Raw genomic sequence first — 18,047 nt, 5'->3', positions numbered from 1 at the left:
CTAAAGCTTCTCTCTGCTCTGACACTGACAACCAGACTCATTCACAAAGCTCCATCTTTTGGCTCAGCCGGGTTTGGCTGTCAGAAATGTTTAAATATGGAAAAAAATAAACAGTTGCAACACATTTCTGTGCAGAGATCTGCCTGAGCCCCTTCGTGATGTAATGGGAAACGCTGCATTCAGGCTACCAGCTGTAGAATAAACAGAACTTTGAGGGTTAAAAGGAACTGAACTTTCCACGACCCCATCTGCAGAGAAGAAAATAATAAGAGGAATGATGCACTGCCCCACAGCTCTGATAGTTTATCCTCCGGTCCCGGCTGCAGAGACAAGCACCGGATGTGATAGGGCTGCTCAGGGCCGCCTCCGAGGTTAGCGCTGCCCATGGGAGACACACAGGGAGGCTCTTCCAGTTCCCCACTTCCTCCCCCAGTGCCCTGCTGGCCACTTGAGCCCACTGCCTGAGTCCGATCCCACAGTGCTGGTAAGCTTGGCCAACAGGCATTGCTCGGCTGCAGAGTAGAGATTTGGAAAATAAACAGGAAAGACGACAGTGAGAAGGAAGAAGGTGAAAAGTCTCCCAGCTGAAATATTGGCTTGGGGACCCTGGTTGGTGCTGTGCAGGTCAAGGTTGCTATAGGACACAGTTGGGGGTGAGGTGGGAGTGTAGGTAGTAGCAGTCCCAGCCAGAGAGAGGCGGCAGAAAATCACCCACTGCTGCCACAGTGGGAGGCCCGACATCCCTCTCTCATCCTCCCACCCCTACCATCTTGGATCCAAGATGAAGAAATATGTGGTACCATGTGGTTCTCATTACCCTGCTCTCCTGTCCCCTAAGGCTCAGATAAACCAAAACTGACTCCTCCCAGAGACTGCTGGCCACCACTAGGGACCCCTGCCCACATCTGCCTTTTGCCCATTACCACCCACCTTGTGCCAAAACCTTAAGGCTCACTGCAAAATAAGGTGGATGAGAATTCCCACCCCAATGTTCATTTTGTAAGATAGCAGCTGGTGCCAAAAGACATAGGAAGTGCCCTGAGTTCCCAACTCAAAAACAGAAATAAAAGTGGACCAAGGGTCAAGTTAGACTGATTGGAATCAAGGGAATACACAAAATGCTTCAATGAAAGGTCACTTTTGCCCTGGTCAATGCAGCCTGATCTTGTATCTGAACTGAGTAGCTACTTTTTCCTGGTATCTCAACTCTCTGCAGAGGTACAGGCATAGAAAGTATGAGGAAACTAATACTAAAGGGAGGGGCACTCTGAAAATCTAGGTGAGATGCCTGAACTCATAAGGTAATTCCTGGAACTCTGGCAATGTCACCTCAGCTTACCCCAATCAGGCCTCTGGGTTGGGAGGTCAGTTCCACAGTTTCCTGTCTGGAAAGGGAAAAGTTTAGCTTTGTCCTACTTTAGTTCCTTATTTCAACAAGAAGCACCTTCTAACCTTCATCCCACAGCAGTCCTTGGACCCTCAGGATTCAAGGTTGGTTGAGTAACTCAAAATCAAATTCTTCAGGCTATGAAGAGCTTTAAACAGCTCCCAATCTTCTGGAAAGGCTTGGAAAATGACTTCCCAAAAGTTTTCTCTGCTATTCTCAAGCTACCTTTGATTCTAAATGGACCCTCTAGAGTGCTACAGTCTGTCAAGTTCTTTTTGCTTGTTCTGGTTCAACTTTTCTTTTGGGGAAGCTCCCAGAGTCCACAAAATCCCACAAAAATTAGGGTGCACTCTTCACCAAGCAGACACAAAGCAGCCAGAGAAAATGAAACTGCTCAATAAACCCATTTATGGCTCCCAGAATGGTGGCAAGGGAGTCTCTCAGCAGCTGGGATGTGATTAGTGCACAAGGATCAGCAGTTGCAGGGTGACCCACTGGCCCAACCCCACAGAACACACCACACACTAGGAAACCAGACCCCTGGCTGAAGTCTGAACACCAGATCCTAGCTTGGGACAGACCAGCAGTGACTAGTTAGAGGTATGTACTCAGAACCAAGGCCCAGTCACTTCCCTACAGACATGCATTCACTTACTCCACCAGGAAAGGAAAAAAATAAGAGTTAATTTACTTTTTATTGCCTCAGAATTCCAAGGTTTAATGTAGCTGTCAGTTTGAGTGCAGTGCAGCTGCTGGCCGATACAATGCAGCCCAGACCAGCCCAGGTGACTGGGGAAACACATTTCACAGAAATGAACCAACACACACACTTGGCTGGCTGGTTGGGGGATATTGACTTGGGGAATCAGATTAACCCTTCAGGCTAGGGTTAGTTCTGCAAATAGCATTAGAAAAGTGGCTTCAGTCCAGAGAAGTGAGAAGCCCTACTCTCAGGTGGGCCAGTGGGTTTCTATATTTCTGAAATTTTAGAGTTCTCTCATAGGAGATGTTACCCAACTACACATGCCCTGAAAGATTAAGGTGTTGAGATATGTGAGGCAAGTTATACCACGATACTCTACCTCCTTGCCTGGAACTCAGAAAGAAAGGCAGATCTACCAGCATTTAGGAAACAGATCTGATAGAACTGTTCTGAAAGCTCCATCTGGGGTGGGGCTGAGGGAAGGTGACAGTTTGGAAAGGTTCATCAGGATTCAGTCTCTTTCTGGAAAGACTAAGGAGTACTAAGTACTCACACACTAAGGGAACAGGCTGACTGGTGATTAATATCAAGTACAATGACCCCATGTTACAAGCCTGCAGGGGCCTGTGGAGGTGGCCATTTCCTGTGTAATACCAGCTTGTTTAAACACTAACATTCAAACTCCACAGCTGCAGAACAAACCCGGAAAGAGTTGAGTGAGAAGAAGCCCTGCATTGTGTTTCAGAGCTACAGAAGATCAGAGCAGTAGTACAGATGGGAAAGAAGTTGGGTCTTTTGGTTCCTGGGGTGAAGAGATTTGGAAATATAGCCAACATGGCACAGAAACTAGGCATAAGGAAGCTGAAAAAGAAAATCCATGGACTACAGACTCACAGGGGAAAGACAAAAGGCAATAACAAGAGAAATGCTCTTAAGATATTTAATATCTACTTTAAAAAACTTATTTCCCCCTGGGAGCCCACAGCTCCACTCCTGGTTCAATGGCTAACATAAGCACACTGTTGCCCTGGAGGACTTCTCATCTAACTGGAGACAATGGCAGGAGGTGAGCAGCTAAAAGGAGAAATGGACCCAACCAATGGGTCTGGTAGAATTAAAAGAATAATGTTTGGGCTTAAAATGGTTTATTAAGCTCCTCAGAAAGTCAAGATGCTATGCCAACCCTATTTGCAGTGGGATGAGGATCTCGAGATTAGAAGAAATCTATGTAGCTCTTTGAGATTTAGGAACTACCAACTGTGTGCCTTCTAGATGCCCCCATAATACCAAGTCAGAGATCACCATTCTAGGAGTTGTCCAAGAGTTAAGAGATGTTTACTGGGTAACCACTACAGAACATAAAACCCAATTGAAGATGAGTCCTTTTACAATCCTGGTTAATACAAACAAATCAACTTGGGCCTTTGGTAAAGTATCCAACCCTCAATCAATTCTGCCTAACAGGGTAAATAAAATCCTGAGGCTCAGTCTTCCTTACTACTGCAAGGACATAAGCATTCCCAAGTTCTAAGCAATGCAGTTAAGAGCTCTATGGCCACAACAGATCAGAATAACCTCATTCCAGTATTTTTCAAGTACAGAGTACCTTTACTACATCCCCTCCCCAACCTCTGTGAAGGTCAGAGCCTTATTTAATTTCAATTTTCCCAAGTCACACTCATAAGTATAGCCTCTGTCATATCACTATGGTATGTTAAACCCATCAGCACTGTGTTTGGGGAAAGAGCAGCCCCTAGGGGATCTTGACATCTCCACAGCATGAGTGGAGTCCTCCATGGCCTCCCTGGTGTGTATTCTCACGGCTCCTGCCTCTCCAAACTTTTAGCTGTAACCACTCCAACACGTCCTCTCCATTTAGCACACACTGGACCCAAATAACCTCAGTCCGGGGCTGGAAAATACTCTCCCTGGGGTCAGCTGTTGTACCCTGTTAGGGTCAGACTGGAGCCTTAGGCCAACACCCCTTCCTCTCACAAGGAGTCCTGTGGGAGGAATGGGGAGGGGAGAGAGGCTCCTGCCGTGGGAGAGATCACGTGCGCCTCCCACACTTAGCACTTGGGAGGAAGAGGAACCCCTTGGTGCCAGGCTATAGTGCTGACGCCCCAACCCGGAGCCAGGGAGACTGGGTGGTGAACCAGGGTAGCAAAGGGGCTTCCCACAGTTACCACCACTTCCTTCAGGGAAGTGCTGATGGACTATTACTTGGTGACCTTCTCAAATGCCCTTTGGGGAAGACATATTAAGCATCTTTGAAGGGGTACGAATTAGCCTTGGGATCAGTTCTTATTTCAGAGCTGCCCTATTAGGGTAAGTGAACTAGCTGGTTTCTTAACTCAAGAATTTCTGTCTCGTCTATAGGGTCAACAAATGTAGGCTCCCTGAGGACATTAACTTACTGCTTACTACCTGTGCATCCTATCTCTCCCTATGTGATGATACATTAGAGGGCTCACTATAAGCCTTTTCCAGCATGCTCTGCAGACTATACAGGACAAGCCATGGAAAAGCAGCAAGTACAGGAATTTCTAGAGTATTTTTTTTTTAACAGTACTCCAATCCAACAGTGTGATAAATGCATCCGAGTTACAATTAGGAAGATATATAGCATCAGAATGCGAAGGTCTGGGCAGCCTGGTGAAACGCGGGCTCTCCAGAGCCCCAGCTATGTTTCCCATTATGTAACCCTGGTCATGGGCAGACAGCCAGACTCCAAATGAAAAAGAGACTCTGGCTTGGCACTGGTTCTATTTTCCTATCCTCATTCGGGGTCAGCGCAGTGTCATACAGCTGCAGAGAAAGCTCTGGGGATTAAACCTGGGAACGCCTCCAAGACCAGGACCTGGGTTCAAGTACCAGCTGAAAGCAATAAACCAACTGCCACAGCTGGGCTAGGTTTGGATGTTCTCAAAGTCCCCTGACTCTTTCACTTACTGAGAACTAGAGATCAAGACAAGAAGACTTGGCTCCAGTAGAGACTGTGAAGTGAGGTAGGTTGTCCCACTGCCCTGGCCCTGCTCAAGGTCCTGGAGTGCAAGGGGTCCCTATGCCTACACACAGGAAAGTCTGCTGCTTTGCTCCTCTCCATCAGTTGTCATCCACACCTTTCTTCATGTTCACTTGGTGAAGTGGGGAGGAACTGCCTCTCTCTTATCAGGCGCCTAGCATGGAAGAACACAGAAACTGCACTAGCAGATGGGCCCCTTCATGCAATGCATTCTATTCTGAAAAGACCGAAGCACTCTCTACTCTGTTTTGCAGTGGACAAGGCCACTTTCCACATCCTGCTATAATGCTCTGTACCAGAAAGCTCCTGGAATATGAAGGCAACAAATTACAACTCTTAACAGATACAAATATGAAGTCAATTTACTTACATGCTAACTCTAGCACACAGACCACCTTCCCACTGTGAGGGAAGAAGTAAGTGGTCCTGAAATCCTTGCCTTATCACTTTGTAGTGCCAATAATGTTCTGTCATCATTATCCTAAGTGTTCCATGCTACTGCCTGTGAAAAGTAAATCTGACTAGAAAGAAGAGGAATATGGGCAAAGAGGAGAGAACCAATGAGACTAACAATGGAACTCTGGAATTCCCCTTGGGCAGTGGAGGATGCAGTGTGATGGTTCTCTAACTATGCATGGAAATAAAGTAAAAAATGAAAGACAGGGAAGGAATGAAGGGAATGAGATGAAGTAAGGTTCAAATATTTCAGAAGAACCATTTGTGAGTGGGGTTCCTGGAGTAAAAGTGAGGGGAACCAGAGATTATAGTCACCTCACCTTAGGATCAGAGAAATTTGTCTTTACAGAGAACATATGCAGGCAAGGATCAATGAAAGCATGCAAAGGAGAGGTGTTAAGTGAAAGCCGTTTCCTTCCTCCTCCTTTGAGAGCATTCCTAAACTTTTCAAAATAAAGATCTGACAAAGACCCAAAGATTGTCAGGGGTTCACAGTTCTGATATCTACAGACCCTGGGGTATGTCATTCCCTATGGTCTTAAAGTAGAAAAGATTCCACTGTATGGAAGATCAGTGGGTACAAGATGTAAGCTTAAAATCCATAGAACCATCATACCTTGCCAATTTCTTATCCATGGTATTAACTCATGAAATAGAAAGCTAACTAAAAGAGAAATTAGAAAGGAGGAAGGTAAATTTCCTTTTTTTTTTTTTTTGCAGTGCTGGGGATTGAACCCAGGGCACTCTACCAACTAAACTATCTCCCCAGCCCAGGAAGGTAAATTTCTTTCTTTCTTTCTTTTTTTTTTTTTTGTGGTGCTGGGCATCGAACCCGCAGCTTTGTGCTTGCAAGGCAAGCACTTTACCGACTGAGCTATCTCCCCAGCCCCCCAGGAAGGTAAATTTCTAATGACACTTTTTCAGCCCTTGGATCTGAAGGCTATGAATGGGAATACTCTCAGTGCTAGAAAGAACAGGTTTGCTCTGCTGAACAGTGGCATTATTCCTTAAACAATGGTGCTCTGGGGTCAGGTCCAAAGAGGAGCAATGCTTCTCCTTTATACTTAAAACTTGTATTCCAGAGAAGCAGATTTAATAAGACAGTGCAAGGCTGGGGCTGTAGCTCAGTGGTAGAGCGCTTGCCTGACAAGTGTGAGGCACTGGGTTTGACCCTCAGCACCACATAAAAATAAATAAAATAGTTGGGTGTGGAGGACTGTGAGTTCAAAACCAGCATCAGCAAAAGCAAGGCACTAAGTAAATCAGTGAGACCCTGCCTGTAAACAAAATACAAAATAGAGTTGGGGACGTGGCTCAGTGCCCCTGAGTTCAATCCTTGGTACCCTTCCCCCAAATAAAGGTACTGTGTCCATCTACAATTTAAAAAAAAAAATTTTTAAAGAAATAAGACAGTGAAGAAGGGGACCTAATTCTCAATCACAGTGCTTTCTCGTGCCCAAACTAGATTCACAAGAGAGTTAGTGATGTCTGAAACCACCGAAACTTGTCTACAGGATGATTGAATTCAACACATTATTGGGTCAGATTTGTTCTCCCTATAAAGAAAAGTCTGAAAAGTTTAAGCAAATATAATTCAAGTGCCTCAACGCCCCCCCGCCCCCAAGCCCAGCTGGGGATGGCTATAGCTTGAACCACATGCCCTGCAGATTGAGACCTTGCCCAAAGATGGGCAGCAGCTCACAGAGTCAGCAACGGGCCATTTGCTACAGCATCCAAAGGGAAAACAGACTCAGCACCTCAAGCAAATGAGGACCAGCACTTCCTGTGTGAGTTTTCCATTTCCTCAAACAAAAGCCAAGGGTGAGAGAGGGAGCAGGGATAAAGGGAGAAGTGCTATAGAAGAGAGTTAACAGACCTACCTAATGGATGGATTATGTCTAAGGGTGGATTATATCTAAGGGACCTATGGTTGTAAGGTGAGGTGAACCAGGAAGGCCCAAGCTTCAGGGACAGGTGGTCTGCCTTCTTACCTCTGAGAGGAAAAAGGGACTACTCAGTGGCCCCAGAAGCAGTGGCTTTGATACTTGGAGAGCTGGGCCTTTCCTGGCATTTTCTTTCCCAGTTGCCATATTACAGATTAACAGTGCCGAGCTGCACATATTAATTCTTTGGGGATTAGTGCTAAAAAACAGCTGCCCCTCAGCCAGCAGGTCTGTCAGTTCTTTGTGTGGCTCCAGCTGCCCAACTCAAGAGCTCAATCCTGGCTTGCGGGTCCTCAGCCTGGAGTGCATTTTAGAAACCTAGAAGGGCTCACAGGAGGAGGTAAACTGTTCAAATTATCCTCAGTTACAAGAGGGATTGGTGAGAGTGGGATTAACAGTCCAGAGGTGCCTCTTGGGATAAGGAATAAGGAAAATATTTGGAAGAAAAGTGGGGGAAGAGTCAGACTATACAGCCCACACAGAAAGATCAATAACTGCTGACCTGAAATTTCTGCTATATCTTTCCCTCTGAGGGTCACCCATGAATCTAGGAGAAATGGCTGGCCACCAACCCAGAGAAACTGAATAATCCTCCCCACTCCCTGGCAGCAGCCAAAGTCTCCATTCTCTACCCTCCCAGAGAAGAAGTGGAGATCAACAATGAGGTGCTGACTATGGATGCTTGTTCTGAAACACACACACAATACAGAGCTTCAAGGATCTCTCAATGCACACACTTGCCAGAGTCCCAGTGTAGAGAATGAGAATGGGGGAAGGAGAGGAGTAAAGGAAAGAAAGGAGAAGAGAGGTCGCAGGATAGAAGGGAAGGCAGTGACACTGACAAAGAGAGGCAGAGATGGGAGGGAGGAACAAGCAGGAGGGAGAAGGTCAGTAAGAAGAGCTAACAGAGATAAAGCTTACATGCACACAAATGCAGACACAACTGTGCAAACACAAACACAGAGAGAAGAATGGAACGCACAGATTAGGAATCAGAAAGCTTTTTCTGTAACAAGTTGAGAAGTCAGTATTTTAGGCTTTGTGGGCCATATGGTCTCTGTGGCAACTACTCAACTCTGTTGTTCTAGTGTGAAAGCAGGCACAGATCAAGTATAAACAAACAAGCAGGACTATATTCCCATACACCTCATGGACACTGAAATCTGATTATCATGAGTCATAAAATAGTATTCTATCTATTTTTTCCAACTTTTTTTTTTTTTTTTTTGGTACCAGGGATTGAACCCAGGGGTGCTTAACCACTGAGTCACATCCCAGCCCTTTTTTTATATTTTATTTAGAGATAGGGTCTTGCTGAGTTGCACAGGGCCTTGCTAAATTGCTGAGGCTGACTTTGAATGCACAATCCTTCTGCCTCAGCCTGAAATATGAGAAATCCCCAGTTGGGATTACAGGTGTACCACCGTGTCTGGCTCATTTTTTCCAACATTTAAAAATTCTTAGCTTGTGGGCCATAGTTTGCTGACCCTTAATATAGACATATACACTCCCAGAAGAGACCAACAGCAGGTAGAGACAGGCAGGCACTCACAGAGAGACCCACATACACAGAATCCCCCTCCAAAAGAGAGCTCCAGACTGGCACAGAGAGATAATCAGACTAACACATTACAGACCTGGTTAAGGACAAACATGGACATCAACATAGACATTCAGAAACATACAAACACACATTCTCATAGGAAACAGTCACACAGGCAAACACAGAAGGGACAAAAGTAGATACAGACTGACACAGACTCAGACACTGAAACAGATACCTATGGGGATACATGAACCCTGCACAGAAAAACAGACCCAAGAATATACAGACATAGAAGTAAATGGGCATAGACCCAGGTATATACGTAACATATGAACACATATGGATACATGTGGCCACAAGTGTCCAAGGTCACATGGACACATATACACAGGCAGTCATGGAGAGACACACCAGAAGATTCCTAGAGAGAAAATCCCACAGAAGCAGAAATACAGACCTTCACACTTGGCAGAGATAGACTCCAAGACACACAGACTCATATAGACAAATGGACCCAGGTAGGCAGAGATACAGATACAGACAAAGAAACAGCCATACCTGCCTGTACAACAATGTACAATGTAATTTATGCCAATGATTTGTTAAAATATAAAAATGCTTAAGATGGCAAATTTTGTTGTACGTTTTATCACTATTTTTAAAAAGAAAAAGTTCATAAGAAAAAAAGCATATCTACACAGACCATCCAGATGGACATAATATACACGCAGATCAACATACCCTACCCTGTCAGATGCCCTGAGAGATTCCACACTGACACAGAGAGATGGGACAGGGGTGAGGGCAAGGCGAGGAGACAGGAAATGAGTGAATGAAGAAAGAATGAAGAGAGATGTACACACTCACCTTCTTTACACATTAAATGCCATGAGAGGAGGTAAGGAGACTGAGTGCAGAATATAGTATAAGCAGCAGGAAGTCCTTGAAAGAGAAAAACTAAAAGGAAGAGAAAGACACAAAGTTTCTCACACTTACCAACACATGTTCAGATCTCAGACAGCTGAGGAGATAGTAAGCATGAAACACAACAATATGAAGCATAACAAGAGAGCAAGAAACAGTGACAAAGAACAAAAGACAGCAAGCTACACAGTAAGAGAAAGCACAGGACTGGAATAACCTAATACATCGGAGGACAAGGCCCCAATAACTAAAACATCAGAGGACAAGGTAAGTGTTCGAGGAAGGGTAAAGTCACAGGTTCAAGTCAGGAGGAACAGGGAGACACATGGGCTGTGGGTGGAGGAAACTAGAACAGGACAAGGAGGGGAGCTGTAGGAACACAGGTGGGCCAAGGCCAGCAATACGGAAGGAAAAGGCAGGCCGACTTACTGTGAGGGCAGATCCAGGGATGTGGGTGGAGGATTCCAGGTGTCTGGGTAGCCGAGCATCCAGTCAGACCACACTTTCACACTGGGAAGCAGTTCCTTCAGGTCCGGGACAAAGGAAGACACCTTGATGTCATCTTGGTCATCCTGGTCCTCAGGAGAGGACAGTTGAGCTGCAGAGGCAAAGGGTGAGAACTGGGCCTATGTCTGCTGTGGCCCTGGAGTGAGGCCTGGGGCGCTGGGACGGCAGCAAGCTCTTAGGGAAGGGAGACCAAGTCCACAGGAAAGCTGGGCCCAGAAGCGAGGACAAGTGCCAGCACCTAAGAGGATTCTGAAAAGTAGGACAAAGAGAGAACCAGTGCACTGGGTTTGCCCCTGGAGACAGCTGTTTCTGCTTCACCTGCAGCCCAGTTGAAGTCTCTACTCTGGCTTCTAGCCCACCCTTTAACTTTCCTTCAGCCACGATGGTACCATAGTTCCTGCCCAAACTGCACAACCTGAATTCAATCATGAAGAAACATCAGAGAAACCCAAATTGTGGGGCATTCTACAAAATAAATAGCTCATAATCTTCAAAAATGTCAAGGTTATGAGAACATAGAAAAACTGAGAAGTCATTTCAGATTAAAGAAGACTAAAGAGATAAGGCATCTAAATGTGTGATCCTGGATTAGATCCTGGAGCAGAAAAAACAACCCTACACTACAACACTCTTTTTTCTTTCTTTCTTTAAGTTTGTTGTTGTTTGTGGTACTGGGGACTGATCCCAGGGCCTCAAGCATGTTAGACAAACACTCTATCACTGAGCTAAATTCCCAGTCTTTTTTCATTTTTGATGGAGACAGGGTCTGGCTAAATTGCTGAGGTTGGCTTTGAACTTATGATCCTCCTGCCTCAACATCTTGAGATGCTGGGATTATAGGTGCACACCACTGCATCTGGCTTTTTCTTCTTTATAAAAAATATTATTAGGACAACAGGTACAAAGTGAATAAAGCCTATAGATTCAATAATAGTACAGTATCAATGTTGATTCCCTGATTCTGATAATTGTTAGGAGACTGTCCTTGTTATTAGAAAATAGAATCAAATATTTAGGGGTAAAGGGCTGCCATGTCTGTAACATAAAATCCAATGGTTCAGGACAACACTAAGTTTAAGCTTGTGTGTGTGTGTAAACAGAGAGAACTTACAGCCATATGATATCAGGGAATCTAGATGAGGGGTATATAAAAGTTCTTTGCATTATTCTTGCAACTGTTTTGTAAATATGAAATTCTTTCCAAATAAAAAGCTGCTCCCCCAACAACAGAAAGCAGCCCTAGAGGTTAGAGGCATTCACAAACCTGGCATGGCAAGGGGCGACCGAGAGACCTTGCTACTCATCAACACTGATGCAGAGTGGACAGGAAGGTGTGACCTTCAGCTCTACCTTACTGGGTTACAGCAATCAAGACTCTTATTCTAAGGGTACCTTAAAGGATATGGCATAATACCTCAATGCAAGAGCTAAAAAGAGTGCCTGCTCTGATCCAGTGAGCCTGCCAAGATGGCTGGTCTACAGAAGTTACAGCACCCACCAGGTACTGAAGAGGGACACAGGACACAGAAAAAAGGGGATAAAAACAGCATCATTTAAGTACAAAAAGGGAAACTTGTTCAATCCCCAGCACCACAAAAAAAGGAGGAAGGATACTCACTTTTCTTCCTTTCTTTCTTTTTTAAGATATAAGAACATACAACAGTTCATAGGTACAGTGAAAATCCTAAGTACTAAAGGAACAAAGAGGGAGGCAATAGACCCACAAGGAGGAATCAGGTCTGAAAGGTTCACAGATTGCTGACAGAGATGGGACGAGTTAAGGTGGTAAAAGGAAGAAAGGAATGTTAGGAAGAGGAAGGCTGGAGGGTAGAGGGAGAAGACACTGAGAAGGCAGTCTGACATTCTGAGGCTCTTCTGGACAGGCTGGTCAGCCCACAGGTCAAGGGCCCTTCCTGCTTACCTTTGGCAGATTCCTTAAGCAAGCAGGTGCAGCGGCGCACCAGTAGAGAAAACATGGCCAGGCCCAAGGCTGCAGCTTGTTCCTGAATCACAGAGCGACATTCCTCTGAGAAGCAGTCTGAAGAGAAGCAAAGAAAACTATCAATACTCTGGGGGTCAAGGGCTAGTCCTCTATTTTATGAAAGATCCCCCTTGGCCATGTTTCAGAGATTCCTTGTTTTAAGACTACAGGTAATAGTATTCCTTCTAAGTGGGGGTTACAAGACTATGTAAGACTAATGTATGTCAAGCACTTCCCTGCATGCCCAGCCCATATGAATAAGCACTCAATAACACTGTAAGGATCACATGTTTGAGTTCTGCATCACTTCCCCAAGATCCATTACCTGAAGGTGGGCAGTATGAGCTAGAGTTGCAGGGATTTTGCCTTAGTTGGCTACTGATAATGTAAAGTTATGGTAACAAGAACTTATTAACTCACTCTTTCTAATGTATAACTAGCAGGAGCCCAATTGACAGATTTAAAAATTATCTTCTTCAATCACCAGCCTTTGGGCCCATGCCTACCTCTGTCAACCTCCTCCTAAGACAACACACAAGATGCAATCAAACCTTTTTTTACTGTGAATAATTTTACGTAGAACAGTGCTTGAAACATAATATGCACTTAATCAATGTTACCTTTTATTTCTATTTCTCCCTAGAACTAAAAAAGTAAGTCTGGCTTCCCACACCAGCATCCTCTTTCCTTCACTTTTTTAGCCTGGCTAACTTCCTTCTGGCTGTTCGTCACTGAAAGGAGCCACTTTGTCAGTGGGCAGTCTGTCTTTGGTGGGAGCTTATGACACTCTCCCACATCCCTGTCTGCATCTATTGGTTGTCAGTGGCCTCCTCAATAGCCATCTCATCCTGGCTTGAGAGGAACTGGTGACAAACAGAAGGGAGGAGTCCAACCTGCAGCCTCAAGGGAGGAGACACCCAACACCCACAGGAGATGGACACAAGAGCAGAGCTCACTGGCTCAGGCAGCGGCTGATCTGTTAATTCCTTCTGTAACACAGGAGAATTTAGAATCTCCTAGGTGATAAAAGGATAATTAGCCACAGGTTTGATCTTGGTCCCTGCCTACATTTTAACTTCTGTCAGCTCACTAGTCTTGTCAATGGGCCTAATTGAAGTTGTTACTCCAGGAGATGCTACATACCCACAGCTATTCCCAACAATCTTCATCACAGAAGTAACTATGACTGGAGCACACAAAGCCTGCCCCAAACCACTTTGAAAGTCCTGGAAGTATGGAGCAGGCTGCTGCTCAGAAGAGCCCAACATATGAATAGCATCAGTGCAGAAATTCTTCTATTGTGGCTTTCCCACTGTCCTTCCAGATGCCTTGTAGTCCCAAATGTCACCCTCTAAATAACTTTCCAACTCAACTGTGGCAGATAGTTAAGTTGGAAATTAAGTTAAGGAAGTGGTAATAATCTATGGAATTAGAATAGATCACTATTCTCAGTCTTCTCCTACACCTGTGCTAAGGAGACAAAGCAAGCATCCAAGCATCAAGAGGATGGAGGACATGAGCAGGGAAGGGGAAGACAGGTATGTCTTCCCTAGAAAAGTTGCCAACTCTCCCCCTGCCCCAATAAGCAGCAGCACTGTCAGTTCCATCCTGCTTGACCAGGCCCCTGCCAAACATTGCTAGCAGCCTGTCTCTAATTAGCAATAAATGCCAGAATGAAGGGATAAATCTAAGACAAAGTAAGAGGGGATAAAATAGAGGCCACATCCTGATAGTTGACACACTGAATAAACTCCAGTGTCCCCTTATTGACTTGGCATCTGAGGCAGAAATTACCTGCAAACAGAAGGCTAGAAGGGATGGAGTCTCTTTTTTCCAAGAGACTGGCTACAGTTAAGACATTCAACAGCCTGGATAAGAATAAGATGGGACAAGAGTGGGGCAGGAAAAATAGCTCATTCGGTAGAGTGCTTGCCTTGCAAGCACAAGGCCCTTGGTTCGAGCCCCAGCACCACCAAAAAAAAAAAAAAAAAAAGATGGGACAAGAGGGAGATTATTTGCACTAAGCCCGTTTCTTTCTTTCTTTCTTTCTTTTTTTTTTTTTTTTGGAGGGGGTGAGTACTGGGGTTTGAACTCAGAGGTGCTTAAGCACCTAGCCTGAGCCTGAGTCAGAGCCCCAGCACCCCACCCTCTGCCTTTTTTTTCTGGGAGGGACGGACCAGAAATTGAACTCAGGGGCACTTGACCACTGAGCCACATCCCCAGCCCTATTTTGTATTTTATGTAGAGATAGGGTCTCACTGAGTTGCTTAGCACCTCATGTTTGCTGAGACTGGCTTTGAACTGGCGATCCTCCTTTCTCAGCGCCCCCTCCCGCCCCACCAGCTGCTGGGATTACAAATGTGTACCACCACATCCACTCCCGCTGCCTTTTTAAGAATTTTTTTTTTTTTTTTTTTTTTTAATTTAGGCAGGGTCTTGCTAAATTGAGGAGGCTGGCCTTGAACTTGTGATCCTCCTGCTCAGCATAATGAGTCACGGGATTACAGGTGTGTGCCACTATCCCAGCAGCCCATTTCTACTTTTATAACAAATGGCAATCACAGACTACATTGGCCGTCAGGGTTCAAGGGATCAAGGGGAAAAATGAACTTTCTAAGAGCAATGGTATCTGCCTCTGGGGAACTGAGGTTGGTTCCTGCAATAAAGTGTGGGGCCAGGTAAGGTAGCAACAACAGGAACCATTTTGGTCTGGAAGGGCTCAACAACCTCTCAGAACAGCAGCAAGAAGGCAGCTTCCTAACTGCTCTGAATGCTTACATGGTCTCCACTTCTACACCTTCACATCTTTCTAGGGAAAGGTCTGAGAATACTGCTTATGTATTTTGTCCAGCTGGTGGGGAGGCACAAACCAGGAAGCTGCTCTGCTTTGATAAATTATCCATAATGTCTGGATCTTACTCAGACCTACAATGGCCACAATATCTGGAACATTTTCTAGAAGACTTGTTCTTCTCCATGGCCCATTGGTACCACAGACACTTAACTAGCATCTATAATGTGCTAGGTACTGTGGAGAACACAACTACAAATAAATCATGGTCTCTGCAACAGGACTTTTCAGTAGGCTGATGAAAATCATTATTTACCCAAGTAACTATGGCAACTTGGACCTAGTGACTTAAGTAAAAAATGTACTAACTGATGGTACCTCCAGAGAATGCTCTTGGCCTTGTGTAGGCTTCTGTGGGCTAGAAGCCACAGATATTACTCCTTCAGCGTATCCACCCTTATACAAATGGGTGGGAAAACAGCATCTAGATTCCCAGAGCCCACCCACTTTGGGGTTAGACTTAAGAAACTGGCCCTAGTACGATGAATGCCCATATATATCCCTGGAATTGGGCTGGGCCAGGCCAACAAGTGATGTGGGGTGGGGAGGAAAAGGCATTGTTTGCCTTGGTATTTGCCTGGGTTCCTCTGGCTTTGTGTCAGGTAGCAGGAGCCTGACATGAGCTGAGGAACTCATTAACATTGTGAAATAGCCTTTCCCCTTCTTTCCAAAAGCAGTCTTGCTCAAGGGGGATGGTTTTGGCTAAGGAAGTCAGGCGGAAATATTTCTTACCAAAAAAAGTCACCTGAGGTCTGAACTTAGGTTTTGTCCCTTCCTACATGTTGGCAAGTGACCATAGCTCCCAGTATTCCTGTGGCCAAATACCTGCTCAGACAGAAATATTATTCTTGCTCCTATGTAACAGGGAAGACTTTCTCATTTTTCTGAGAACATATTCATGGAAAACATAAACCAACTGTCGTCAAAGTTGTATGAAATCAGGAAATGGAGCGGCCGGGAGAAGGCTGCCATGTGGCCGGATGTTATGTATTTCTAATTAGTGCTATACATCTTTCAACAGCAAGTGTCCTTCTGCTGGGAAACACAACACACTACCCTTGTTATTGTAACTGTCAGAGAAGTGCTTAAACAGATAATCTCCAGGAAAAGTGATAAACACGTCCCCTCTCCCACCAGTGTGTGCACGATGGTGCTGCCAAAGGAAAGCTGTGTCTGACGGCTCCAGGATGGCAAAGCATCCTCCTGCAGGAAATGGGAGTGAGGCAGGAGGGGTGAGAGGGAAAAGGGGAGGGCAGGGCAGAGGAGAGAAGGGGAGGCGGGCCCACCTGCGGCACCTCTAAGTCCAGCCAAGGAACAATGATTCAGAACCACTGTTTCTGATCAACTCTTGGGACAGGGTACCAAGTTTTTGTAAGGGAGAAAACCCATTATCAGTGGGATGGGATTTGGCTGGTCACAGAAAAATCTGGCAGCAATGGAACCAGCAGAGTTCCCTTGATGCAAACAGCCAGCTTCCTGGCAAGAGAATGAGAGGGTAAAGAAGGGAAGACACAGGATGGATGACACATAAGTCTGCTACCCTAACAACAGCAGGAGGGATTCAGAGGGCACCAGAGTCCATCCACTGGCCATTCTAGCATGGAAAACTAACTTATCTGCTTGGTTCCTTCACAAACAGCTGGAGAACCGGTAGGATCACTTACTGATTGTCTCCCCAACATCTCCTTTCAAAGAGAGAAAATGGATGGTCAGTCACCTCCAAACTAACATCACCTAAGATGATTTACTGGCTCTTATCTTACAGACATAGGGCTGCTTTTCTCATGAGCCAGTCACCAGTCAGACACAGAGCTGGCACAGTTCCTCAGCAGCCTACCCAAACCTCCTTGTCTACAGGAAGTGGGCAGTGAGAGCATCTTTCGGCTGCTGCTGCTTGACCCACAGAAATCCCTGTGGCAGATGCTGGCTGAAGAGGAAGTGGGAGGAGGCAGTTACTGTGTAGAAACTAGACAAGAATAAAATCTCAGAGCAAAAGCAGAGATGTCCATGCCCTCAGGGCATCATTTTATTTCCTGAGCACCAGAATGAATGAATCAGAAGAATCAAGCATCAATGTACCCAAACAAAGTGTTCATGCACGATGGCAGAATAGTTGGGCTGTTCAGGTATAAGGCAGGCCACGATATATCCCTGAAGAGAGTTCAGCCAAGATAAGGCAAAGGTACATGGAAAGTAATGTTTCCTCCTCAAGAGCGCTCACTATCATATCTGCTGCTACCTTTGGATCTTCCAGGATTATAAAACTTTGGCTTCTTCTAGAGCTCTTCTCAAAGTGGGGAGATGTGGGGCAAAGAAAATCCCAACTTACAAAGTGGTCAATCCCATTAACTCCAAAAACAGAATTTGGGAAGAGAGAAAGGAAAATATGATCCTGTCACAAGATGATAACCCAGTGAGGAAAACAAGAAAACTATAATTCAAGACAATATACTTCACTCCGTAAGGAAGATGGGAGCAAGATGCTTTCTGTTCCCAGAAGGAAAGGAAATCATTTCAGCTAGTATCTACTAGAGAAGTTTTCATGGAAGAGATCTTTAGGAGTTGGCCTACAAAAGATGAACAAGGACAGAATTGGTGGGTGCAGGAGGGACTGTATGCACCAACATGAGGCAATACAGGTGGGAATGCATGAAGCACTGATCTCTGCCAGTTGTGTGACAGGGACCACAAAATATAAGGCCTGCAATGCTAAACAGGGAACAA

The 18,047-nt window shown here is 45.2% G+C and overlaps 1 protein-coding gene across 4 annotated transcripts in view; it reads right to left on the bottom strand.

Moving 5' to 3' along the window:
- Positions 1-18,047, bottom strand: part of Smg6 (SMG6 nonsense mediated mRNA decay factor) — a 239,452-nt gene that overhangs the window by 111,267 nt on the left and 110,138 nt on the right. For all 4 annotated transcript variants that reach the window (XM_047547528.1, XM_047547531.1, XM_047547529.1 and 1 more), the window contains 2 exons: positions 12,413-12,529; positions 10,414-10,582 (listed from right to left, as the gene is read on the bottom strand). In XM_047547528.1, coding sequence (XP_047403484.1) covers positions 10,414-10,582; positions 12,413-12,529 — 286 coding nt within the window. The remainder of the gene's footprint in view (positions 1-10,413; positions 10,583-12,412; positions 12,530-18,047) is intronic.

The sequence above is a fragment of the Sciurus carolinensis genome, chromosome 3 (genome assembly GCF_902686445.1).
Source record: "Sciurus carolinensis chromosome 3, mSciCar1.2, whole genome shotgun sequence".
NCBI lineage: Eukaryota > Metazoa > Chordata > Mammalia > Rodentia > Sciuridae > Sciurus > Sciurus carolinensis.
Note: the sequence above shows the minus strand (reverse complement) of the source record. Positions and strands in the feature narration are given on the sequence as shown.